The following is a 27,449-nucleotide window of genomic DNA, read 5'->3' on the forward strand; positions in this document are numbered from 1 at the left end:
AACATTGCTGCATGGATTCGCGTCCATTCAGCCACAAGCATTAGTGAGGTTGAGCACTGATGTTGGGCAATTAGGCCTGGCTCACAGTCAGCGTTCCAATTCATCCCAAAGGTGTTCGATGGGGTTGAGGTCAGGGCTCTGTGCAGGCCAGTCAAGTTTTTCCACACCGTTCTCGACAAACAATTTCTGTATGGACCTTGCTTTGTGCACAGGGGGATTCCCCAAACTGTTTCCTTGGAGTTGGAAGCACAGAATCGTCTAGAATGTAGTGTTAAGATTTCCCTTCACTGGAACTAAGGGGCCTAGCCCGAACCATAAAAAACAGCCCCAGACCATTATTCCTCCTCCACCTAACTTTACAGTTGGCGCTATGCATTCGGGCAGGCAGCGTTCTCCTGGCATCTGCCAAATCCAGATTCGTCTATCGAACTGCCAGATGGTGAACCCGGGATTCATCACTCCAGAGAACGCATTTCCACGGAGTCTAATGGCTGTGCGCTTTACACCACTCCAGCTGACGCTTGGCATTGGGCATGGTGATCTTAAGGCTTGTGTGTGGCTGCTCGGCCAAGGAAACCCATTTCATGTAGCTCACGATGAACAGTTCTTGTGCTGATGATGCTTCCAGAGGCAGTTTGGAACTCGGTAGTAAGTGTTGCAACCGAGGACAGAAGATTGTTACGCGCTTCAGCCCTTAGCTGTCTCGTTCTGTGAGCTAGTATGGCCTACCACTGCGACTGAGCCGTTGTTGCTCCTATATGTTTCCACTTCACAATAGCAGCACTTACAGGGCAAAATAATAAAGGAAAATATATATAGTTTATTTTAATAATGTTTCATCCTATGATGGTGCCACGTTGAAAGTCACTGAGTTCTTCAGTAAGGCCATTCTACTGCCAATGTTTGTCTTGGCTGTGTGCTGGATTTTATACACCTGTCAGCAACGGGTGTGGCTGAAATTGCCGAATCCACTAATTGGAAGCGATGTCCCCTTTTTTTTTTCTTTTTTTTTTTTTACCTTTATTTAACTAGGCAAGTCAGTTAAGAACAAATTCTTATTTTCAATGACGGCCTAGGAAGGCAGTTAACCAGTTAACCTTGTTCAGGGGCAGAACAGCTCGGGGATTTGGTCTTGCAACCTTTTGGTTACAAGTCCAACGCTCTAACCACTAGGCTACCTGCCGCCCCACATACTTTAGTGTGTGTGTATATATAGTGAATTTCACCACATGAGATGTTCTGTACCATATATTGATAACTGTTTGTTTAGTGTATATACACATACTGTACCACATACTGATAACCTCTGGTTGTTGTTTGTTTAGTGTATTGACCAGCTGACGCTGGTGCAGGCAGAGCTACAGAACTCGGTGAAGGAGCTGGCCAAGACCAGGAAGAAGTACCAGGAGACTGAGACCATGGCCCAGGCTGTCAGAGACAAGGCTGAGCAGGATGCCAAGTATGTACAGTACATGCAGACATACACACTGTCTGTCCAATCACAAATCCCCCCCCCCTACAGCCTTGTGGAGATCTGAGAGGATCAAATGGGTAAGAAATCTGGGTACAATTCCACCAAGCCTATCGGAGGGAAAGGGGGAGCTATTACCGTAATGCTACCTATCCAATACTCAGATGTACAGGAGTGAAAATGTAAGACTTTTGGTTGGAACCACTGGTCTTGTGTGACTCGGTTCACATACATGATCCTTCTCTCCTTCTGTTCTGTCCAGGTCCAAACTGAGTCTGTTCCAGTCCAGGTCCAGTCTGCAGCGGGCCAGTGTAAAGGTGAGAGCATTACATTAATACATTGTATGTATGGCCAATTGGCCATGACCACAAACTCAACTGCATAGGGGTCCAAAATAAATTCTGTTGTAGCATCAACCTATCAAACTAAAGATGACCTGGAATGCCCCCATGAGTGTGTTTATTTTTTTTCACCAGCTAAAAGCCAAAAGGAGTGAGTGTAACTCCAAAGCCACCCATGCCAGGAATGACTATCTGCTCACGCTAGCAGCGGCTAATGCTCACCAGCAGCGTTACTACGACACAGACCTGATCGACTGCATCAAGGTGAGGCGTCAGCACACACGTGTACGGGCATTCCAGGTCATCTTTTTGTTTGCAGTCGTGCTGCATATCTCAGACGATTGCAATGTCATAGTTTGCATGACTGCAAAAACAGACAACTTGGAACACCACCACTAATGTGCAAGTGAGTAAGATGCTGGCTTATTGCTGCATTACTGGTCAATTACAAGTTAAGCTCCGAACTTATTTCCTTGTTGCCCTGTGCTCCTCAGGTTCTGGATGGTGGCATCTATGAGCAGGTGAAGGACTACCTGGTCTCTCTGAGCCAGACGGAGTTGGAGGCCTACCAGGCTGTCCACGACACCTTCAATGTCGTCCTGGAGAGCTCCAACGGGGTGAGGGCATGGAAACTAGCCCACATATTAGCTTTAAATGAACTAGCCTGCTACCAGATCTGTTTGTGCCGTCTTGCAGACTCCTAATGTCCTAATGAGGAAAATGAGCAGAAATTGGATTAACAGCGCTGGTTCAGTCAGTGGTCTTGCTTGAGACCTGAAAACTCACATTCCCCTGAGCTAATGCCTAGGCTTTAGCTCAGGTGGCTAGCAGTCTTGTGGGGTGTAGAAGACCTGAGTTTGAAACCTAGTCAGTCATATTCACATTAATATCATGGTTTAGGTCCTCATTTTTCCATCAAAGATTTAGAGATTACCATTTACCTATCCCAGAACTCTATTGTGTTATTAGCTATTCTGTTACCCCTCAGCTATTGGCCTCTCTTAGTCCAGATCTCTTGGTCTTCTTCCGTTTATGGAACCTGGTTTACAGTTAATTTCCTATCAGCCCAGCGTGACCGTATATCTCTGGCGAAACAGCGACCTCTGGGTGCTCTGTTTAACAGTGGTCATATTTCGACCCGTTGACCCATATGGTTCTTTTTCACTGTGACACCACACAGCAACCTGTGTGTGAGTGCATAGTTTGGGACCTCTCTCAGGTCATCTTCCTGTGAATCTTGAGGTGACCGTGAATGCTCCCCCATGACTTTGGGTTATACTGTGCTCTGCTCTGACCGTCAGTGGTCCTTCCATGGCTTAAATAAGATCACTGTGGTTGCCCTCCAATGACATAATAAACTCTCAAAGGATTGAGTAAAGCCTCTTCTGTCATGATAATGATATTTTATCTATTCAAATCCCTTCATGCCTCTGTCAGATTATTAGATGCCTCTATTGTGCTCTTATGAGGTTACCTAAACAAGTGTGTCTGTGTTCTCTCCAGGTGACGCAGGACTTCCAGCGGCAGCAGTTTGTACAGCAGAACCCCGTGTTCCACAGCGCCCCAGCCATCCTCTTCCAACCCAGCGGCACGGACAAGGTGGGGAGTAGTGCTATGCTATAGCTACTGTTCTCATGGTACGTGGTGGCTAGTGCTACGCTACACACTAGCTATGCTAAAGCTTCCCGCTCATAGAACCACTGCTCATTCCTCACCGCTAGGCTAGCTAACTTGCTCTACCGTACATGCTTCTGTGTCTGTGTAACACAATTGAATAGGTAAGCTCACTTTTCAGCTTGAATTGCCTCCACCTGCGCCATCGATTGCTAGCTTTTTGGTGGTAAAGCTGGCTAAGGCATTGTGAAACAGAGGGCGACAAGATCAATCTCAGTAGCGAACTTGTGAGGGAGGAAACAATGCTATTAAACGACACTGACGTCTATTACATGTTGAGCATGTGTGTTGGTGAGTGTTTGTTGCACGCAGCTTTGTGTGTATTTATGGTGTGTAAGACATGTGTGGGTAGTGCGTGTGTGTATATGTTGTGCCTGTGTGCCCCAGAGGCCCCGTGCCTTAGGAACCTGTTCTCAGCTGACCCAGTCTGTCCATCTGCCCGCCAGTGCACTCGTCCACACCCTCCTCCACTACACTGGACAAATTGTTAGAAACCTCCAAGGCCCTCGTTGTTGTTTTCGTTGGAAGTCAAACAAGCGGTGGCCTGTTCCTAAAGAAAACATTTAGTGATGCAGTTGCCCCCTCAAACCTCCCCTTCCCTGTGCGAGACGACGGAGGGATCCGGAAAAGAACTGCACTGAAAGAGGGGCTGGAGGGGAGTGGGGGCGTTTTGCAGGCAGGCAGGACCATGGACGGCCTAGGCATCTGTGAAAAGGGGGCATTGTAAGGGGGCCTCGTCAGTGTGCTCACTCCAACCCCCTGCCTTCCTCATCCCTCCTCCACTCTTCTACATCTGGCTGCCTCAGCCTCTAACAGGAACTAGGTGTGGCTCTCCTCTCATTCACTGATTTAGGGGCCTTGCGCATGGTCCACATTGTTTCTCTCACACACACGCACGCACGCAGAAAACTCGGCGCTCCACCTGTGGTGCTCTTTTTCCCTCTTCAACCTGTAGTTGGAAAAACCTTATTTTTAGCTGAGTGCACATTCAGTTAATCTGCCATTTGGACTGTGTTCATTCTTGTGTCAAGGGTCAGCTCTGTGCACATGAAGCATGCCAGGGATCATCAGTCATGGGGGTTGACCTATACTTCTTACATCAGCTGATATATCAAAGTGCTGTACAGAAACCCAGCCTAAAACCCGAAACAGCAAGCAATGCAGGTGTGGAAGCACGGTGGCTAGGATAAACTCCCTAGGAAGAAACCTAGAGAGGAACCAGGCTATGAGGGGTGGCCAGTCCTCTTCTGGCTGTGCCGGGTGGAGATTATAACAGAACATGGCCAAGATGTTCAAATGTTCATAAATGACCAGCATGGTCAAATAATAGTAATCACAGTGAATAGGTCAGGGTTCCATAGACGCAGGCAGAACAGTTGAAACTGGAGCAGCAGCACGGCCAGGTGGACTGGGGTCAACAAGGAGTCATCATGCCAGGTAGTCCTGAGACATGGTCCTAGGGCTTAGGTCCTCCGAGAGAAAGAAAGAATTAGAGAGCATACTTAAATTCACACAGGACACCGAATAAGACAGGAGAAATACTCCAGATATAACAGACTGACCCTGACACATAAACTACTGCAGCATAAATACTGGAGGCTGAGACAGGAGGGGTCAGGAGACACTGTGGCCCCATCCGATGATACCCCCAGACAGGATCAAACAGGAAGGATATAACCCCATCCACTTTGCCAAAGCACAACCCCCACACCAATAGAGGGATATCTTCAACCACCAATTTACCATCCTGAGACAAGGCAGAGTATAGCCCACAAAGATCTCCGCCACGGCACAACCCAAGGGGGGGCGCCAACCCAGACAGGAAGATCACGTCAGTGACTCAACTCACTCAAGCACCCCTCCTAGGGATGGCATGGAAGAGCACCAGTAAGCCAGTGACTCAGCTCCTGTAATAGGGTTAGAGGCAGAGAATCCCAGTGGAGAGAGGGGAACCGGCCAGGCAGAGACAGCAAGGGCGGTTCGTTGCTCCAGTGCCTTTCCGTTCACCTTCACACTCATGGGCCAGACTACACTCAATCATAGGACCTACTGAAGAGATGAGTCTTCAATAAAGACTTAAAGATCAAGACAGAGTCTGTGTCTCTCACATGGGTAGGCAGACCATTCCATACAAATGGAGCTCTATAGGAGAAAGCCCTGCCTCCAGCTGTTTGCTTAGAAATTCTAGGGACAATTAGGAGGCCTGCGTCTTGTGACCGTAGCGTACATGTACGTATGTACGGCAGGACCAAATCGGAAAGATGGGTAGGAGCAAGCCCATGTAATGCTTTGTAGGTTAGCAGTAAAACCTTAATCAGCCCTTGCCTTAACAGGAAGCGAGTGTAGGGAGGCTAGCACTGGCATAATATGATCAAATTGTTTGGTTCTAGTCAAGATTCTAGCAGCCATATTTAGCACTAACTGCAGTTTATTTAGTGCTTTATCCGGGTAGCCGGAAAGTAGAGCATTGCAGTAGTCTAACCGAGAAGTAACAAAAGCATGGATTAATTCTTCTGCATCATTTTTGGACAGAACATTTCAGATTTTTGCAATGTTACGTAAATGGAAAAAAGCTGTCCTTGAAACAGTCTTGATATGTTCGTCAAAAGAGAGATCAGGGTCCAGAGTAACGCCGAGGTCCTTCAGTTTTATTTGAGACGACTTTACAACCATCAAGATTAATTGTCAGATTCAACAGAAGATCTCTTTGTTTCTTGGGACCTAGAACAAGCATCTCTGTTTAGTCTGAGTTTAAAAGTAGAACGTTTGCAGCCCTCCACTTCCTTGTGTCTGAAACACAGGCTTCCAGCGAGGGCAATTTTGGGGCTTCACCATGTTTCATTGAAATGTACAGCTGTGTGTCATCCGCATAGCAGTGAACGTTAACGTTATGTTTTCGAATGACATCCCCACGTAAAATAGGTAAAATATATAGTGTAAACAATAGTGGTCCTAAAACGGAACCTTGAGGAACACCGACATTTACAGTTGATTTGTCAGAGGACTAAACCATTCACAGAGACAAACTTATCCGACAGATAAGATCTACACCAGGCCAGAACTTGTCCGTGTAGACCAATTTGGGTTTCCAATCTCTGCAAAAGAATGTTGTGATCGATGGTATCAAAAGCAACACTAAGGTCTAGGAGCGCGAGGACAGATGCAGAGCCTCGGTCTGACGCCATTAAAAGATAATTTACCACCTTCACAAGTGCAGTCTCAGTGCAATGATGGGGTCTAAATCCAACACTGAAGCATTTCGTATACATTGTTTGTCTTCAGGAAGGCAGTGAGTTGCTGCGCAACAGCTTTTTCAAAAAATGTTGATAGAAATGGGAGTTTTAAAAAATATTTTCTGGTTCAAGGTTTGGCTTTTTCAAGAGAGGCTTTATTACTGCCACTTTTAGTGAGTTTGGTTCACATCCGGTGGATAGAGAGCCGTTTATTATGTTCAACATAGGTGGGCCAAGCACAGGAAGCAGCTCTTTCAGTAGTTTAGTTGGAATAGGGTCCAGTATGCAGCTTGAAGATTTAGAGGCCATGACTATTTTCATCAATGTGTCAAGAGATCTAGTATTAAAAAACTTGAGTGTCTCCCTCGATCCTAGGTCCTGGCAGAGTTGTGCAGACTCAGGACAACTGAGCTTTGGAGGAATACGCAGATTTAAAGAGGAGTCCGTAATTTGCTTTCTAATGATCATGATCTTTTCCTCAAAGAAGTTCATGAATTTATTACTGCTGAAGTGAAAGCCATCCTCTCTTGAGGAATGCTGCTTTTTAGTTAGCTTTGCGACAGTATCAAAAAGAAATTTAGGATTGTTCTTATTCTCCTCAATTAAGTTGGAAAAATAGGATGATCGAGCAGCAGTGAGGGCTCTTCGATACTGCGCGGTACTGTCTTTCCAAGCTAATCGAAAGACTTCCAGTTTGGTGTGGCGTCATTTCCGTTCCAATTTTCTGGAAGCTTGCTTCAGAGCTCGGGTATTTTCTGTATAGCAGGGAGCTAGTTTCTTATGACAAATGTTTTTTATTTCTTATGACAAAAGTTTTTAGTTTTTAGGGGTGCAACTGCATCTAGGGTATTGCGCAAGGTTAAACTGAGTTCCTCAGTTAGGTGGTTAACTGATTTTTGTCCTCTGACGTCCTTGGGTAGGCAGAGGGAGTCTGGAAGGGCATCAAGGAATCTTTGGGTTGTCTGAGAATTTATAGCACAACTTTTGATGCTCCTTGGTTGGGGTCTGAGCAGATTATTTGTTGTGATTGCAAACATAATAAAATGGTGGTCCGATAGTCCAGAATTATGAGGAAAAACATTAATTCCATGGGCCAAAACTAGGTCCAGAGTATGACTGTGGCAGTGAGTTGGTCCGGAGACATGCTGGACAAAACCCACTGAGTCGATGATGTTCTGTGGACTTTTCCATGTGAATATTGAAGTCACCAAAAATTTGAATATAATCTGCTATGACTACAAGGTCCGATAGGAATTCAGGGAACTCAGTGAGGGATGCTGTATATGGCCCAGGAGGCCTGTAAACAGTAGCTATAAAAAGTGCTTGAGTAGGCTGCATAGATTTCATGACTAGAAGCTCAAAAGACGAAAACGTTGTTTTTTGTAAATTTTTATTTGCTATCGTAAATATTAGCAACACCGCCGCCTTTGCGGGATGCGCGGGGGATATGGTCACTAGTGTAACCAGGAGGTGAGGCCTCATTTAACACAGCAAATTCATCAGGCTTAAGCCATGTTTCAGTCAGGCCAATCACATCAAGATTATGATCAGTGACTATAACTGCCTTGGAAGTGAGGGATCTAACATTAAGTAGCCCTATTTTGAGATGTGAGGTATCACAATCTCTTTCAATAATGGCAGGAATGGAGGTCTTTATTCCAGTGAGATTGCTTAGGCGAACACCACCATGTTTAGTTTTGCCCAACCTAGATCGAGGCTCAGACACGGTCTCAATGGGGATAGCTGAGCTGACTACACTGACTGTGCTAGTGGCAGACTCCACTAAGCTGGCAGGCTGGCTAACAGCCTGCTGCCTGGTCTGCACCCTATTTCATTGTGGAGCTAGAGGAGTTAGAGCCCTGTCTATGTTCGTAGATAAGATGAGAGCACCCCTCCAGCTAGGATGGAATCCGTCACTCCTCAGCAGGCCAGGCTTGGTCCTGTTTGTGGGTGAGTCCCAGAAAGAGGGCCAATTATCTACAAATTCTATATTTTGGGAGGGGCAGAAAACAGTTTTCAACCAGCGATTGAGTTGTGAGACTCTGCTGTAGAGCTCATCACTCCCCCTAACTGGGAGGGGGCCAGAGACAATTACTCGATGCCGACACATCTTTCTAGCTAATTTACACGCTGAAGCTATGTTGCGCTTGGATGACTGTTTCATCCTAACATCGTTGGTGCCGACGTGGATAATAATATCCCTACACTCGCCAGTTTTAGCTTTAGCCAGCACCATCTTTAGATTAGCCTTACAGTCTGTAGCCCTGCCCCCTGGTAAACAGTGTATGATCGCTGGATGAGTCGTTTTAAGTCTAATACTGCGAGTAATGGAGTCGCCAATGACTAGGGTTTTCAATTTGTCAGAGCTAATGGTGGGAGGCTTTGGCGTCTCAGACCCCGTGACGGGAGGAGTAGAGACAAGATAAGGCTCGGCCTCTGACTCCGACTCGCTGCATAATGGGGAGAACCGGTTGAAAGTTTGTCGGCTGAATGAGCTACACCGGTTGAGCATTCCTACAGCATTTCCCTCCAGAAGCCATGAGAAAGTTGTCCGGCTGCGGGGACCGTGCGAGGGGATTTATACTACTATATGTACTTACTGGTAGCACAGACGCTGTTTCATCCTTTCCTACACTGAAATTACCCTTGCCTAACGATTGCGTCTGAAGCTGGGCTTGCAGCACAGCTATCCTCGCCGTAAGGCGATCGTTCTCCTGTATATTATGAGTACAGCGACTGCAATTAGAAGGCATCATGTTAATGTTACTACTTAGCTTCGGCTGTTGGAGGTCCTGACGAATCATGTCCAGATAAAGCGTCCGGAGTGAAAAAGTTGAGTGAGGGGAAAAACTACAAATATAAACCGTAATTAAAAAGTAAAAACCGTAAAGGTGTCAGGTAGCAAAGTAAGGTTAGTAACAAAACACACAGCAGCATGTAAACAAGTCTGCAAGTTGTGACCCATTACTGAGTATACATTACATCACATTACTGAGTACACCCCAGAATCCAGTCTGGTCCAATGGGGCCTAGAATGAGACTTCAAGCCTTGTAGAGGGGTTGTGGAGAGAAATAAGCACAGGGTTTTCCCATATTAATCTGGAATTTATGTTTTTCTGACCTCCAATCCTATTTTATTGGAATTGACGAACCCCCAAACAAATATCCAACGTTTCACAATTTTCTATTTTATACTGATAACATCCCTGATTTCGAGACATTGCCTCTCATCCCAATGGGGCGCATGGATTGGCTGTTTGTCTCTTGTGAGGTCATTCATAGTGGAAGTGTTTTTTTTACTTGGTTGTTTTCCTTTCGACACAAACATGTGATTTGTTTGGATGTCTGAATCCCGCTATTGAGGATTATTTTTTTTTACTACGCCACCATTTCTCAAAAATCTCATTTAATAAAATTTGCCAACATTCCCCCTCAAACGGATATTGGTTTCAATATCTTACCGTAAATCATTAGGAGGTGTATATGGCTGTTTTATATGTACCAAAGTACACTGAACAAAAATATAAACGCAACATGCAACAAGTTCAAAGATTTTACTGAGTTACAGTTCCTATCAGGAAATCAGTCAATTGTAATAAATTCATTAGGCCCTAATCTATGTATTTCACATAACTGGGAATACAGATATGCATCTGTTGGTCAGATACCTTAATAAATAAGGTAGGGGCGTGGATCAGAACCAGTCAGTATTTGGTGTGACCACCATTTGCCTCATGCAGCCCAACCCATCTCATTCGCAGAGAGTTGATTGTGGCCTGTGAAATGTTGTCCCACTCCTCTTCAATGGCTGTGCAGAGTTGCTGGATATTGGCGGGAACTGGAACACGATATCGTACGCGTCAAACCAGAGCATCCCAGTGATGCTCAATGTTGAGTATGCAGACCATGGAAGAATTGGGACATTTTCAGTTTCCAGGAATTGTGTGCAGATCCTTGCAATATGAGGCCGTGGTGCATTATCATGCTGAAACATGAGGTGATGGTGGCGGATGAATGGCACGACAATGGGTCTCAGGATCTCGTCACGGTATCTCTACATTCAAATTGCCATCAATAAAAGGCAATTGTGTTTGTTGTCCGTAGCTTATGCCTGCTCATGCTTTGCTGCCTTATGTTGTCTTAGGTCTATCTTTATGTAGTGTTGTGTCTCGTTGTGATGTGTTTCGTCCTATATTTATATTGTATTTTATTTATTTTTTATCCCCGCAGGAGACCTTTTGCATTTTGGCCGTCATTGTAAATAAGAATTTGTTCTTAACTGACTTGCCTAGTTAAAGGTTAAAGGTTAGATAAATAAATAAAAATACCATAACCCCACCATCACCATTGGGCACTCTGTTCAAAACATTGATATCAGAAAACCTCTTGCCCACATGTCATACGGTGCATTCGGAAAGTTTTCAGGCCCCTTACGTTACAGCCTTATTATAAAATGGATTTAAAAAAAAAATGGTTTCCTGATCAATCTACACACAATACCCCATCATGACACAAGCTAGGCAAACCGGTATTTGGGGAGTTTCTCCCATGTGGACACCAAGGAGGAGGTCAGAGACCTGGCCGTGTGGTGCCAGGACAGCAGCCTCTCCCTCAACGTGATCAAGACAAAGGAGTTGATTGTGGACTACAGGAAAAGGAGGACCAAGCACGCCCCCATTCTCATCAACAGGGCTGTAGTGGAGCAGGTTAGGAGCTTCAAGTTCCTTGGTGTCCACTTCACCAACAAACTATCATGGTCCAAACACACCAAGGCAGTCGTGAAGAGGGCACAACAAAGCCTATTCCCCCTGAAACTGAAAAAAAACTGACTGAAGAGATTTGGCATGGGTCCTCAGATCCTCAAAAGGTTCTACAGCTGCACCATCGAGAGCATCCTGACGGGTTGCATCACTGCCTAGTATGGCAACTGCTGGGGCCTCTGACCGCAAGGTACTACAGAGGGTAGTGCGTACGGCCCAGTACATCACTGGGGCTAAGCTGCCTGCCATCCAGGACCTCTATACCAGGCGGTGTCAGAAGAAGGTCCTAAAAATTTTCAAGGACTCCAGCCACCCCAGTCATAGACTGTTCTCTCTGCTACCGCACGGCAAGCGGTACCAGAGCGCCAAGTCTAGGTCCAAGAGGCTTCTCAACAGCTTCTATCCCCAAACCATAAGACTCCTGAACAGCTAATCACATGGCTACCCAGGCTATTTGCATTGCCCTCCTCTGTTACGCTGCTGCTGCTACTCTGTTTATTATCTATGCATACAGTAGTCACTAACTCTACCTACATGTACATCTTACCTCAGTTACCTCAACCGGTGCCCCCGCACATTGACTCTGTACAGGTACCCCCTGTATATAGCCTCGCTATTGTTATTTTACTGCTGCTCTTTAATTATTTGTTACTTTTATTTTCATTTTATCTATTTTTTTACTTAACTTATTTTTCTTAACTGCATTGTTGGTTAAGGGCTTGTAAGTAAGCATTTCACTAAGGTCTACACCTGTTGTATTTGGCGCATGTGACAAATACAATTTAATTTGATTTGTGCGCCTTTCCAAATCATGTCCATCAATTGAATTTACCACAGCTGGACTCCAAGTTGTAGAAAAATCTCAAGGATGATCAATGGAAACAGGATGCACGTGAGCTCAATTTCGAGTCTCATAGCAAAGGGTCTGAATACTTATGTAAATAAGGTATTGCTGTTTTTCATTTGTAATAAATTTGCAAAAATTTCAAAAAACCTGTTTTTGCTTTGTCATTATGGGGTATTGTGTGTAGATTGATGAGAAAAAAATATTTCATCCATTTTAGATTTAAGGCTGTAACATAACAACATTTTGAAAAAGTCTAGGTCTGAATACTTTCCGAATGTGTTGTACACGCTGTCTGCCATCTGCCCGGTACGGTTAAAACTGGGATTCATCTGTGAAATAACAGTTCTCCAGCATGCCAGTAGCCATTGAAGGTGAGCATTTGCCTACTGAAGTCAGTCACAACGAGAAACTGCAGTCAGGTCAAGACCCTTGTGATGATGACGAGCATGCAGATGCTCTTCCCTGAGATGGTTTCTGACAATTAGTGCAAACCTTCGGTTTCATCAGCTGACTGGGTGGCTGGTCTCAGAAGATCCTGCAAGCCGGATGTGGAGGTCCTGGGCTGGTGTGGTAACAAGTGGTCTGCGGTTGTGAGGCCGATTGGACGTACTGCCAAATACTCTAAAACGACGTTGGAGGCAGTTTATGGTAGATAAATTAACATTAAATTCTCTGACAACAGCTCTGGTGGACATTCCTGCAGTCAGCATGCCAATTGCACGCTCCCTCAAAGTTGACATCTGTGGCATTGTGTTGTGTGACAAAACTGCACATTTTAGTGGCCTTTTATTGTCCCCCAGCACAAGGTGCACCTGTGTAATGATCATGCTGTTTAAGCAGTTTAATGTGCCACACCTATCAGGTGGATGGATTATCTTGGCAAAAGAGAAATGCTCACTAACAGGGATGTTAACAAATTTGTGCCCAACATATTAGAGAAATAAGGTTTTTGTGCATATAGAACATTTCTACTATGTTTTATTTCAGCACATGAAACATGGGACCAACACTTTACATGTTGCGTTTTATATTTTTGTTCAGTATGTTTTTGACCTATTGCGATACACACACAGAGATTATGTTTAGCTGAATATTATCAGACTATTAAACTCTCTCTACCCCATCCATTATCCCTGGTCACTAGGTGGGGCAGCTGCATAAGCAGAGTGGCACCACGGAGGAGCACAATCTGGATAAGGAGGCACGGAAGTGGGCGACCCGAGTGGCACGAGAACACAAGAGCATCATCCACAGCCAGCGGGTGAGAGAGGAATGGATAGATAAAGGGTAGGGAAGGACGAGAAAGGGGATAGTCTATATTCTAGCAGATATATGCATCTGTCCCTGATTTTTATTTTTTTAATGTAAGATACGACTGCATAGGTCCGCGACTGCCAACCAATCCAAATGTAGCATGCATCGGTCAGAAAATCCAGCAAAATGTCAGAAATAGCTGATTCCATTTTTTTTGCTTATACTGCTTTCGAAAATGACTCATTTTGTGACAACTAATGCTTCCTCTCCTTCAGTGTCGAACAAAGCATGTAACTGTGTTGACAGTCATTGATCTCTACAAGGTATTTTGCATGCCGAGCAACACTGGGGAATATCAGTAGCCTAGTCAAACTGCGCACTGTGCCCAGCTTCACACTCTAACCAGCGTGGGGTAGTTGGCCTGTTCCAGGTCGGACACCAGGAACAGGCTGCGCAATATTAGTCTATATTAGTTGAGTGACCATGTAATTTGCTAGGTTATTGTTTTATCTATTAAAAATGTGCTTTACCAAAATAAAAGTAAGCTACAGGAGACACAACTCATCTGGCTATAGGCTACATGCTGAACAGTGCTTATAATATATTTAATTTAAATTTGTTCAGGTTCAACATCAGCTGTAGTTTTGGTAGTTTTGCTTTAAAGATTCTGTGTATATTGTAATTTTTTGATATAGAAGGTCTGTGGTGGGAAAAAGTACCCAATTGTTATACTTGAGTAAAAGTAAAGATGCCTTAATAGAAAATTTAAGTGAGTAAGTGAAAGTGAGTCACCCAGGAAAATACTAATTGAGTAAAAGTATTTGGTTTTAAGTATATTTAAGTATCAAAAGTAAATGTAATTGCTAAAATATATTTAAGTTTTGAAAGTTGGTGTAAATCATTTCAAATTTCTTATATTAAGCAAACCAGATGGCAAAAATATTTTATTTGTGTTTGCAGACAGCCAGGGGCACACTCCGACACTCAGACGTCATTTACAAATGAAAGGATGTGTGTTTAGTGAGTCCGCCAGATCAGAGGCAGTTGGGATGACCAGTGATGTTCTCTTGATAAATTTGTGAATTGGACAATTTTCCTGCCTTGCTAAGCATTAAAAATGTAACGAGTACTTATGGGTGTCAGAGGAAATGTATGAAGTAAAAAGTACATTATTTTCTTTATGAATGTTGTGGAGTAAAAGTAAAGTTTGCCACAAATATAAATGGTAAAGTTAAGTACAGATACAACAAAAAACTTAAGTAGTACTTTAAAGTATTTTTACTTAAGTTTATAATTTCATAACGATGATAGCAATCACTTTGCGAGGCACACTGCATGGACAAAGTGGGAGGAGAAAAGAAGCTCACTTAAAATTCCAAACGGTCAAAACCTTCCCAATTTGAGATGAAAACTAAATCCAAAGTTGTGCTATATATTCATAGCTAATTTGTAAACAATAAATATGTTACTAGCTCTGACACTTAATCTGCGAAAGTGACAAGTTAATAAGAGGGCGATGGAGATTTTCAGAACCTAAGTGGTAGTGGGGTGGTAGATACCTAGTCCCCCCTTATGGCTCAGGTCAGGTGCCTACATTGTACATACAGTGGGGAGAACAAGTATTTGATACACTGCTGATTTTGTAGGTTTTCCTACTTACAAAGCATGTAGAGGTCTGTAATTTTTATCATAGGTACACTTCAACTGTGAGAGATGGAATCTAAAACAAAAATCCAGAAAATCACATTGTATGATTTTTAAGTAATTAATTTGCATTTTATTGCATGACATAAGTATTTGATACATCAGAAAAGCAGAACTTAATATTTGGTACAGAAATTTTGTTTGCAATTACAGAGATCATACGTTTCCTGTAGTTCTTGACCAGGTGAGGGATCATCCCAGAACTACACGGCAGGACCTGGTCAATGACCTGAAGAGAGCTGGGACCACAGTCTCAAAGAAAACCATGAGTAACACACTACGCCGTCATGGATTAAAATCCTGCAGCACACGCAAGGTCCCCATGCTCAAGCCAGCGCATGTCCAGGCCCGTCTGAAGTTTGCCAATGACCATCTGGATGATCCAAAGGAGGAATGGGAGAAGGTCATGTGGTCTGATGAGACAAAAATAGAGCTTTTTGGTCTAAACTCCACTCGCTGTGTTTGGAGGAAGAAGAAGGATGAGTACAACCCCAAGAACACCATCCCAACCGTGAAGCATGGAGGTGGAAACATCATTCTTTGGGGATGCTTTTCTGCAAAGGGGACAGGACGACTGCACCGTATTGAGGGGAGGATGGATGGGGCCATGTATTGCGAGATCTTGGCCAACAACTTCCTTCCCTCAGTAAGAGCATTGAAGATGGGTCGTGACTGGGTCTTCCAGCATGACAACTACCCGAAACACACAGCCAGGGCAACTAAGGAGTGGCTCCGTAAGAAGCATCTCAAGGTCCTGGAGTGGCCTAGCCAGTCTCCAGACCTGAACCCAATAGAAAGTCTTTGGAGGGAGCTGAATGTCCGTATTGCCCAGCGACAGCCCCAAAACCTGAAGGATCTGGAGAAGGTCTGTATGGAGGAGTGGGCCAAAATTTCTGCTGCAGTGTGTGCAAACCTGGTCAAGAACTACAGGAAACGTGTGATCTCTGTAATTGCAAACAAAGGTTTCTGTACCAAATATTAAGTTCTGCTTTTCTGATGTATCAAATACTTATGTCATGCAATAAAATGCAAATGAATTACTTAAAAATCATACAATGTGATTTTCTGGATTTTTGTTTTAGATTCCGTCTCTCACAGTTGAAGTGTACTTATGATAAAAATTACAGACCTCTACATGCTTTGTAAGTAGGAAAACCTGCAAAATCAAATACTTGTTCTCCCCACTGTACATCATTTACACACACGAACACTCACAAATTCAGCTCAGAGAGGCCCAGCTCATGAGCTCCATCAACAGCCCCCATAGGGCGCTGGTCAAAAGTAGTGTACTATATAGGGTGCCATTTCAGACAGTCATTGAGATTTGTTTACTACCTGTTATCTGTGACCTTTTAGGCCCTGGAGGACTATAGGACACAGCAGGGGCCGTCGGAGCAGAACTGCAGTGAGCTGGAACTCAAAATGGAGGCGGCCCGGGAGAACCTGCGGAGAGCTGAGGTAAACTTGTGTGTGTGGCGATGGTGAGTTGGAGTCACACTCGTGATAATGTAACCCAGCATGTGACTTAAAATCTGGCCAAAGGGAAATGTTTAAGATGCTGGTGTCCTGAGCCAGAGACCGGAGTTCAGATCCCACCAGTTACATGCTTGTGTGTGTGATCCCTTACTGAGGTCGGTATATCATTGGGCCAGTAGGTTTTCTCGCCTCAGCCTCTCTTGCCTCTGATTCCCCCTGCTGGTTGATGAGGCAGACTACATCCAACATACAGTAGTTCTGATAGAGCTTCTTATGAAAGCCTATTATGACATGATGACTGACTGGTCATGACTAGAGTTGCAAAATCCCAGTTTTTCCAGAAATCCCAGTGGGAAGATTGCTGGAATTAGGAGGGAATAAACCAGAAATTCGTAATATGACAAAACATATGATGATGTCACTAACTCCAGACGGTGAAGCTGAAGGCGGAGGCTCGCCTGGCCCTGCTGAGAAAGGCAGGCATCACTGTGGAAACGTGGCTGAAGAGCGCCATGAACCAGGTGATGGAGGAGCTGGAGAACGAGCGGTGGGCTAACCTGAACACCCATGACCCTTCACTCTCCGTGAGTCACAAAACACACATTGAAAGATGAGACAAAACTGGCTTTTTTCCTCACATCTTTGTGCATACATGAACAATCAACAATTTCCATTTTGTCCCTTGTACCTGCCTACTGAAATCTCCCGGGCTCAGGTAAATCACATGATAAGGAAGCTGGGGTGTTTCTTTAAAGTAATGTTTCTCAACTTTAAATGAAAGGTTCACCCATTTTGAATCTTATATTATTTTTGTGCATCTCTGAGTGATCGATTGATTCCCTGGGTCATTTCATGTTTTCATGTGCATCTGAGTTTTTGGCGTAGCACTGTGATAAAGTTGCTCTCACTAAACTGGAAGTTAATAGGAATATGACATTTACATCGCGAAAACGTATATCGTACATGTCAGATTTCAATACTTGCCGATGTCTTCTCTCGAATGAGCCATTGATCAACCTTTTTGAGATATTCCTACCTCGAGAAATGTGTAATTTAACGGAGGGTCTAGAATATTTTTCCTATTTGTCTGCTTCATTAGTCCAGGATGCACTGCATGGTGCCGTTGCCAGAGATATTATAGAAAGGAGATAGGATTCCAATGAATGAAGGAATGTATAACGCTCCACCCAGCAGACTGTCAACCAATCGCGTTCACGTTGCTAAACTAATCATAACGCAATCCCTTCTCAAAGTTTGTGTATATGTCGAGAAACGTGGCTATTTTCCTCAAGTACGTAATGTCATGATTCCAAAGCTATATGATATTACAGATAGCAAGTTAATTATCCCACATCTCTGAAAATATTTTTAATGTTTTACTTCTTGTTGACAAAATATGTGCTAATGTTGGGTTTTTGAGCTAGCGCCCAATAGACTCCCATTCACTCCTTGGAGAGTGCTCCTTGTCGCAGAATCGCCAAGAATGCACCGCGCTGCCCATCAATGTAACATGGGCAACGTTTCCAATCTCCTCAAATGTAAACTCAGCAAAAAAAGAAACATCCTCTCGCTGTCAACTGCGTTTATTCTCAGCTGAGACATAAACTGAACAAGTTCCACAGACATGTGACTAACAGAAATTGAATAATGTGTCCCTGAACAAAGGCGGGGTCAAAATCAAGACAGTCAGTATCTGGTGTGGCCACCAGCTGCATTAACTACTGCAGTGCATCTCCTCATGGACTGCACCAGATTTGCCAGTTCTTGCTGTGAGATGTTACCCCACTTTTCCACCAAGGCACCTGCAAGTTCCCGGACATTTCTGGGGGGAATGGCCCTAGCCCTCACCCTCCAATCCAAAAGGTCCCAGACGTGCTCAATGAGATTGAGATCCGGGCTCTTTGCTGGTCATGGAAGAACACTGACATTCCTGTCTTGCAGGAAATCACGCACAGAATGAGCAGTATGGCTGGTGGCATTGTGATGCTGTAGGGACATGTCAGGATGAGCCTGCAGGAAGGGTACCACATGAGGGAGGAGGACTTCTTCCCTGTAACGCACAGCGTTGAGATTGCCTGCAATGACGACAAGCTCAGTCCGATGATGCTGTGACACACCGCCCCAGACCATGACGGACCCTCCACCTCCAAATCGATCCTGCTCCAGAGTACAGGCCTCAGTGTAACGCTCATTCCTTCGACGATAAACGCGATTCAGACCATCACCCCTGGTGAGACAAAACCACGACTCGTCAGTGAAGAGCACTTTTTGCCAGTCCTGTCTGGTTCAACAACGGTGGGTTTGTGCCCATAGGTGACGTTGTTGCCGGAGATTTCTGGTGAGGACCTGCCTTAAAATAGGTTCTACAAGCCCTCAGTCCAGCCTCTCTCAGCCTATTGCGGACAGTCTGAGCACTGATGGAGGGATTGTGCGTTCCTGGTGTAACTTGGGCAGTTGTTGTTGCCATCCTGTACCTGTCCCGCAGGTGTGATGTTCGGATGTACAGATCCTGTGCAGGTGTTGTTATACGTGGTCTGCCACTGCGAGGACGATCAACTGTCCGTTCTGTCTCCCTGTAGCATTGTCTTAGGCGTCTCACAGTACAGACATTGCAATTTATTGCCCTGGCCACATCTGCAGGCCTCATGTCTCCTTGCAGCATGCCTAAGGCATGTTCACGCAGATGAGCAGGGACCCTGGGCATCTTTCTTTTGGTGTTTTTCAGAGTCAGTAGAAAGGCCTCTTTAGTGTCCAAAGTTTTCATAAATGTGACCTTAATTGCCTACCATTTGTAAGCTGTTAGTGTCTTAACGACCGTTCCACAGGTGCATGTTCATTTATTGTTTATGGTTCATTGAACAAGCTTGGGAAACAGTGTTTAAACCCTTTAAAGATCTGTGAAGTTATTTGGATTTTTACGAATTATCTTTGAAAGACAGGGTCGTGAAAAGGGGACGTTTCTTTTTTTGCTGTATTTATATCTGCCGTTGTGAACGTTAGACTCTACCTTGTGAGGCTCATCGATCTGCATGTTGAAAATGATGAGCTTGTAGACTCCTAAATTGATAGTGCAGTTTTAGGCGATTTAACCGCTAACTAGCTACTTTACATGCTGATAATGTCTTTGGAATTATTGTGTTTTAGCTATGTTTGCTAGCTACGTAGCTAGCCAGCAAGCCCATAGAGAGCATTGCATTGTGGATTTTGTAGTCGATTGAGCTGCAACAGATTTCCACAATGATTTTCCATGTTGCTACCAACCTTATTATATGGCCAAAATGAAACATTTGTTCACAAAAATATTGTTCTCACATAATGTTATTTAACAATGTAAATTAAAGAAATTAGTGGTTTTGGGTGGATTCTTCCTTTTAAGGTGCTAGTTTATCCTGTGCTGTGTTTGTGTGTGTTAGATTGACTAGCCTTGTGAAACCAGACTGACTGCTGACTGCATGTGAGCTTGAGATCAGGCTGGTTTAACAAGGCTACTGATTTTGCAGTTAGATTGTGCAGAATTACTGATTTACAAATCACCGTGATCTACAAATCACCTTGCATCCCAAATAACGTCTCGCTATGTGATCAAAAATATTGATACTGAGGCTTGCCTTGCTCAAAGTGATCCCATCTAATCTGCTGTGTGTGTGTTTAGGGTACAGCTGACCTGGAGAGAGAGGAGGAGGAGCTGGAGGATAGTGGAGAGGTGTTGGACGACAGCAGCTCTATCCCCTCCTGTACTCTCAGGAACTACCCCCTCACCTGCAAAGTGCTCTACTCATACAAGGTATACACGCACACAGAGTGCTCTACAACAGTAGTCCTATTCTCACCTTTGAGCTGGCAATCAACCCAGCGCCTTGGATACGATGTAATATGGTACCATATAAGTCCTTTGAGTACTGCAGCATGCATTATAATATAAAAATTCAGACTTCACAAATACAGCTCCAACATACAACAGAATTCACTGGGGCAGTCTAGCAGTAATGAAACATGATCTTCTTCCTCTCCCAGGCGTCACAGCCAGACGAGCTGACCATCGAGGAACAGGAGGTGCTGGAGGTTATTGATGATGGGGACATGGAGGACTGGGTCAAGGTACAGAGGGCTTTCCAAAAGTGGCAATACTTCACTGTTTGCGATTTAAACTCAAATTAAGCAAGTGGTACTCTAAAGTCATCATATGCCTACACACCAGGGGTCATGTTCAACAGGGATTTTTTTTTTTTATGGAGTGAAATGGACAGAAGTTTTAGTTCTGTTGTCCATTTGCAAAACATTTTGCTGCGGTGTGCCCTACTATCACTGACTGGTAACCCTATGTGTGTGTGTTCCAACATTGTCTCTAGGCCAGGAACCGGACGGGCCAGGTGGGTTACGTCCCGCAGAAGTACCTGCAGCTGCCCTCGTCCAACAGCCTACTGAGCATGCTCCAGGCTCTGGCCGCCCTGGACGCCCGATCCCACTCCTCCAGCAACTCCACCGAGCCCGAGCTGCTTGAGTCAGAGCTGCCCACACTGGGCACGCCCAGCGTCAACGGAGACTCCAGCTGTGGTGAGAGACAGTGAATTTGGGTGAAACAATCAGAGCAGCATGACTCGACATTCTCACAGGAGTGAATCCTGAACTTGACTTAAATCAGATTTTCACTTAGTCATGCATTGATGTCAATGGGAGATCAAATTGTATTTGTCACATACACATGGTTAGCAGATGTTAATGCGAGGAAATTGGACTTGAGTATAAGTTAGGATTCGCACCACACAGAATTAACAAGTATACAGTGGGGAGAACAAGTATTTGATACACTGCCGATTTTGCAGGTTTTCCTACTTACAAAGCATGTAGAGGTCTGTAATTTTTTATCATAGGTACACTTCAACTGTGAGACGGAATCTAAAACAAAAATCCAGAAAATCACATTCTATGATTTTTAAGTAATTTGCATTTTATTGCATGACATAAGTATTTGATACATCAGAAAAGCAGAACTTAATATTTGGTACAGAAACCTTTGTTTGCAATTACAGAGATCACACGTTTCCTGTAGTTCTTGACCAGGTTTGCACACACTGCAGCAGGAATTTTGGCCCACTCCTCCATACAGACCTTCTCCAGATCCTTCAGGTTTTGGGGCTGTCGCTGGGCAATACGGACTTTCAGCTCCCTCCAAAGATTTTCTATTGGGTTCAGGTCTGGAGACTGGCTAGGCCACTCCAGGACCTTGAGATGCTTCTTACGGAGCCACTCCTTAGTTGCCCTGGCTGTGTGTTTCGGGTCATTGTCATGCTGGAAGACCCAGCCACGACCCATCTTCAATGCTCTTACTGAGGGAAGGAGGTTATTGGCCAAGATCTCGCGATACATGGCCCCATCCATCCTCCCCTCAATACGGTGCAGTCGTCCTGTCTCCTTTGCAGAAAAGCATCCCCAAAGAATGATGTTTCCACCTCCATGCTTCACGGTTGGGATGGTGTTCTTGGGGTTGTACTCATCCTTCTTCCTCCAAACATGGCGAGTGGAGTTTAAACCAAAAAGCTCTATTTATGTCTTATCAGACCACATGACATTCTCCCATTCCTCCTCTGGATCATCCAGATGGTCATTGGCAAACTTCAGACGGGCCTGGACATGCGCTGGCTTGAGCAGGGGGACCTTGCGTGCGCTGCAGGATTTTAATCCATGACGGCGTAGTGTGTTACTAATGGTTTTCTTTGAGACTGTGGTCCCAGCTCTCTTCAGGTCATTGACCAGGTCCTGCCGTGTAGTTCTGGGCTGATCCCTCACCGTGCTCATGATCATTGATGCCCCACGAGGTGAGATCTTGCATGGAGCCCCAGACCGAGGGTGATTGACCGTCATCTTGAACTTCTTCAATTTTCTAATAATTGCGCCAACAGTTGTTGCCTTCTCACCAAACTGCTTGCCTATTGTCCTGTAGCCCATCCCAGCCTTGTGCAGGTCTACAATTTTATCCCTGATGTCCTTACACAGCTCTCTGGTCTTGGCCATTGTGGAGAGGTTGGAGTCTGTTTGAGTGTGGGGACAGGTGTCTTTTATACAGGTAACGAGTTCAAACAGGTGCAGTTAATACAGGTAATGAGTGGAGAACAGGAGGGCTTCTTAAAGAAAAACTAACAGGTCTGTGAGAGCCGGAAATCTTACTGGTTGGTAGGTGATCAAATACTTATGTCATGCAATAAAATGCAAATTAATTACTTAAAAATCATACAATGTGATTTTCTGGATTTTTGTTTTAGATTCCGTCTCTCGCAGTTGAAGTGTACCTATGATAAAAAATTACAGACCTCTACACCCTTTGTAAGTAGGAAACCCTGCAAAATCGGCAGTGTATCAAATACTTGTTCTCCCCACTGTACATATGTAAGGCAATGCCATTGAGATCATTCAGATGCGTTGGGACCATTTTTAATTTTCCCTTTCTCTCCATTTTGATCTCTTCCTCTGTGCTCTTACTCTTCCCCCTCCCCTGTCTCTCCCTCCCTCTCCCCCTTCCGCTTTTCACCGTGGCTCTCTCCCACTCTCCCTCCCCCTTCTCTCTGCCTCAGTGTGCTTTGCCAAGGCCCTGTACGACTATGCGGGCCAGACAGACGAGGAGCTCTCGTTCCCTGAGGGCGCCATCATCCGCGTGCTGAGCCGTGAAACCCACGAGGACGATGGCTTCTGGGAGGGCGAGTTTAACGGTGCCGTTGGCGTCTTCCCCGCCGTGCTGGTGGAGGACCTGCTGGCGGAGGGTGGCTCCAGTGCAGACGTCGAGAATGGTGACAGCCTGGGAGAGGCCAGCAGCAGCACGCCGGTACACACACATATGCAGCCACCCGTGGCGCTATTTACACACGTGAATGGACACTTTTAAACCGGTTTAAACTTTATCCTGTAAAACATACTTTCCATGGAGATTTTCTGTTGAGAATGATTTTTAAAAATCCAGGACCAGGCTTGATCTTGGTGCAGGAAACCGGCCTTTAGACGACACACATCCTCATCCAAATAATAGTAATCAGTATATTACTGTTTTATTTAATTCTGTGGTCGACGTTGTCTTTCAGGTGTCACCCTCTCCTCTTTCTGAGCGCTCCCCACGGAGCCCCTTTCAGCTGGGCCCATTCCACAGCAGCCCCCTCCAGACCCCCACTATGCCCTCGCCCCAGTCCAGCCCCTCCAGTGCCAGCGCCTCCCCCATACCTCGCCCACCCTCCTACATCAACGGTCACCATAGGCCACCGCCTGCACCACTCAAAAGCCCCTTGCAGAGTAAGAACCACTCCTCAAAGGCTGACTATTTATTATTTGGCATTCGAAATGTTATCGCATTGAACATAATTCATTGCCTGGTCCCAAATCTGTTTTGTGCTGAATTATAGTCTGTGGCATGACAACAAACGTAGGATTTGGCAAGACGGCAAAACCAGATCTGGGACCAGGCTACGTTATTTATATTAAATGCATGCAAAATAGACCATGTATAAAAGTAGAGACATAGACAAGTAATAAACAGCATGGATTTTTTAAATCCTCATTCTGAGATGCATATCTGGGTTGTGTTCATTAGAGCACAATGTCACGATCCTGTAGTGCTTTCTAGTGGTTTCTAATCCAAGACGTGATGCTGATGATTCTGTCTGCCCTCCTCACCCTCAGGTCCTTCCCAGACCTCCACCCAGCCCCCCAGGCACCCAGCAGATCGTGGTGCGGGAGGCACCATTCGACCTGTAAGTTACCACATTAACACACACACACTTCTGTCAACTAATGAAAACCATCATAAATACTGTATGGATACTGACCCTTGTCCTGTTTGATAAGACACACTTGTTGTATTTTGTTGAGGCTCCACTTGGAGCTCAAAGGAATAACTAGTTATATGTTGTGGACAGGTCCGCGCTGCTCCACCACCCCCCAAGCCGCAGCAGCCTCGCGGCCAGGTGAAGAGAAGGGAGGAGGTGGAGATCACTCTGGTGTAATGGCGCCGCCCTGGTGGCGGTGGCTGCTGCCCACAACCACACCAGGTCAGAACGGACCTGGTGGATCCAGGTGCCCCGACTGACTGACGCCCCTCTTCCAGGGAGGGACAACAGGCTCCAGAGCCCCTAAACCAGCCTATCCAGCCAAGGGGTATCCCCACTCCCCACTGGAGAGGCTCCATGAGATGAGATGAGGCCTGAGATTTGGCTCGTCTCTGTCCACACAGTCCAAAGCCAGTAGGGCTGAAATGGTGTGTGGTGCGGAGAACCCAAACAATTGTGCCTTTCTGACACGGTTTCCAACCCTACATTCCTCTTTCTATCCTCTCTCGTTCTTTATTATTTTTCTGTTACCCATCGTTTTCCTTGGTCTATCTCTCATTTTCTCCCTCCTGTATTTGTGCTGTATCTCTCACAATGTTTTCTCTCTCTCTCTCTACCTCCCTCTTTTTCTCTCTTTCTCACTCACCTTCATAACTGGGCATTGAGCTATAAGGGGGTATTTTCAAGCAAGATATCACCATTAGATTACTATGCATCAAAGTTATGCTAATTTCGTTGGAGGATTGTACATCTGTCACAAAGTTTTAAACAGCTAAAGTCCAAGTCAGATCTGTTTGGTTCTTGGTGGGTTGTGTTTTTGTTGTCAACACATTTCATGGAAATTCACAACACGGCAGAGGCTGGTACCTTTCCTGTACCTGAAATACCAACGTCTTCAAAAAAAAGTGTTCTTAACATTTTATAAACAAGGGAAAAGTGGCAATTTTGGAGGGATGTAACTGATATAGATAGAAATTGCCCCATTGAGAGCAAAATCTGGATCACACTATGTGAAACCATAACAAAACTGCCCCTGAAACTGTTGATTATTCCTACTCTATAACAAATTTCTTTGTACAATTTCTTTGTATTAAAAGGTGGGACATTTCAAAACAGCGTGATGTGATGTGACCCTGGGTCGGACTTGCCTTCAAGTTCAGGGAGGAGAATCACCTTAGTTCCTAGCTACCTACAGGAAATGTGAACTTACTGAAGCACTTTTTTGTTATTCTTTTGTTAATGCCCTTTTCAGTATTGCTGGTTGGTCTCTTGTGAATGCTGCATTGTTTCTCCTTAAATTGTTTTTGCTCCAACTATATTGATATCAGTATTGTTCTACTTGGTTTTTTAGAAGGCATTTGACTTATTTAGTCTAAAATAGCCATTGTAGTGTCTTGTGTTGGAGGTATGCTTTTTCATATAATGTATGTAATATTAGTTTACAGAGAGCTTGGGAGATATCTGTGCAGCAATTTTATGAGGATAAAAACATATGGAAACTTATTGATAAATGTTTAGTTGTTGAGCAGAGAAATGGGTATCTGTCAGCCATGTTTACTGTGTTTTCTTTGATCTCCTAAAGATCTGAATGTCAAACTTATTTTTGAAGTTTACATTTACCCTGTTTTATTGAACGATTACATGTTGTGAAATACACACTTTCCCACAATTGTAAAGTTTATTTAGTTAATTCTGTTTCTGATTTATTTTCAGATACAGTAGAAACAAGTGACCCGCTACGAATGTTTCCCAAACTCAGTCCTGGGGACCCCAAGGTATGCACGTTTAGTTTTTTGCCCTAACAGTACACAACTGATTCAAATAATCATAGCTTGATGATGAGGCAGCCCATTATTTGAATAAGCTGTGTAGTGCTAGTGCAAAAAACAAAACCTGCACACCTTGGGGTCCTCAGGACCAAGTTTGGAGAACGCTACGCTACTCTGATGTAGTCTACAGCAACAGTAGAGAATCAAAAGAATTTCATTGGATATATAAAAAATAAAATTAGCTGAAGAAAATTTGCTGAAATCTGTTATTTGTTCTGTTTTATTCAACATTTCACAAAGGATTTAAACTAGGGCAGTAGGCCTACAGGAAGCATATTTAATTGCTTTTTTATTTTATTTTTATTAATTCACCTTTATTTAACCAGGTAGGCCAGTTGAGAACAAGTTCTCATTTACAACTGCGACCTGGCCAAGATAAAGCAAAGCAGTGCGACACAAACAACAGAGTTACACATGGGATAAACAAACGTACAGTCAATAACACAATACAAAAGTCTATATACAGTGTGTGCAAATGTAGTAAGATTAGGGAGGTAAGGCAATAAATAGGCCATAGTGGCGAAATAATTAACATTTCGCAATTAAACACTGGAGTGATGTGGAGTGATAGATGTGCAGAAGATGAATGCGCAATTTGAGATACTGGGGTGCAAAGGAGTAAAAAAATATATAACATGGTGATGAGGTAGTTGGGTGGGCTATTTACAGATGGGCTATGTACAGGTGCAATGATCTGTAAGCTGCTCTGACAGCTGATGCTTAAAGGTAGTGAGGGAGATATGAGTCTCCAGCTTCAGTGATTTTTGCAATTCGTTCCAGTCATTGGCAGCAGAGAACTGGAAGGAAAGGCGGCTAAAGTGGGAGTTGGCTTTGGGGGTGACCAGTGAAATATACCTGCCGGAGCGTGTGCTACAGGTGGGTGCTGCTATGGTGACCAGTGAGCTGAGATAAGGCGGCGCTTTACCTAGCAAAGACCTATAGATGACCAGGAGCCAGTGGGTCTGGAGACGAATATGAAGCGAGGGCCAGCCAGCGAGCGCATACAGGTCGCAGTGGTGGGTAGTATATGGGGCTTTGATGACAAAACGGAT

At 44.5% G+C, this 27,449-nt stretch overlaps 1 protein-coding gene across 3 annotated transcripts in view; it reads left to right on the top strand.

Moving 5' to 3' along the window:
- LOC129868084 (F-BAR and double SH3 domains protein 2-like) overlaps nucleotides 1-26,589 on the top strand; it is a 59,896-nt gene extending 33,307 nt beyond the window's left edge. For 2 of the 3 annotated variants that reach the window (XM_055941707.1, XM_055941709.1), the window contains 15 exons: nucleotides 1,326-1,459; nucleotides 1,734-1,788; nucleotides 1,948-2,076; nucleotides 2,307-2,429; nucleotides 3,316-3,411; nucleotides 13,471-13,587; nucleotides 16,641-16,742; nucleotides 17,192-17,344; nucleotides 20,413-20,544; nucleotides 20,775-20,858; nucleotides 21,110-21,314; nucleotides 23,330-23,577; nucleotides 23,831-24,035; nucleotides 24,423-24,493; nucleotides 24,659-26,589. In XM_055941707.1, the coding sequence (XP_055797682.1) occupies nucleotides 1,326-1,459; nucleotides 1,734-1,788; nucleotides 1,948-2,076; nucleotides 2,307-2,429; nucleotides 3,316-3,411; nucleotides 13,471-13,587; nucleotides 16,641-16,742; nucleotides 17,192-17,344; nucleotides 20,413-20,544; nucleotides 20,775-20,858; nucleotides 21,110-21,314; nucleotides 23,330-23,577; nucleotides 23,831-24,035; nucleotides 24,423-24,493; nucleotides 24,659-24,745 (1,941 nt within the window). In that variant the 3' untranslated portion in view covers nucleotides 24,746-26,589. The remainder of the gene's footprint in view (nucleotides 1-1,325; nucleotides 1,460-1,733; nucleotides 1,789-1,947; nucleotides 2,077-2,306; nucleotides 2,430-3,315; nucleotides 3,412-13,470; nucleotides 13,588-16,640; nucleotides 16,743-17,191; nucleotides 17,345-20,412; nucleotides 20,545-20,774; nucleotides 20,859-21,109; nucleotides 21,315-23,329; nucleotides 23,578-23,830; nucleotides 24,036-24,422; nucleotides 24,494-24,658) is intronic. The other variant, XM_055941708.1, reaches the window with a different exon arrangement.
- The last annotated feature ends 860 nt before the right edge of the window (nucleotides 26,590-27,449 follow it).

Source organism: Salvelinus fontinalis, chromosome 13 (genome assembly GCF_029448725.1).
Source record: "Salvelinus fontinalis isolate EN_2023a chromosome 13, ASM2944872v1, whole genome shotgun sequence".
NCBI classification, from domain to species: domain Eukaryota; kingdom Metazoa; phylum Chordata; class Actinopteri; order Salmoniformes; family Salmonidae; genus Salvelinus; species Salvelinus fontinalis.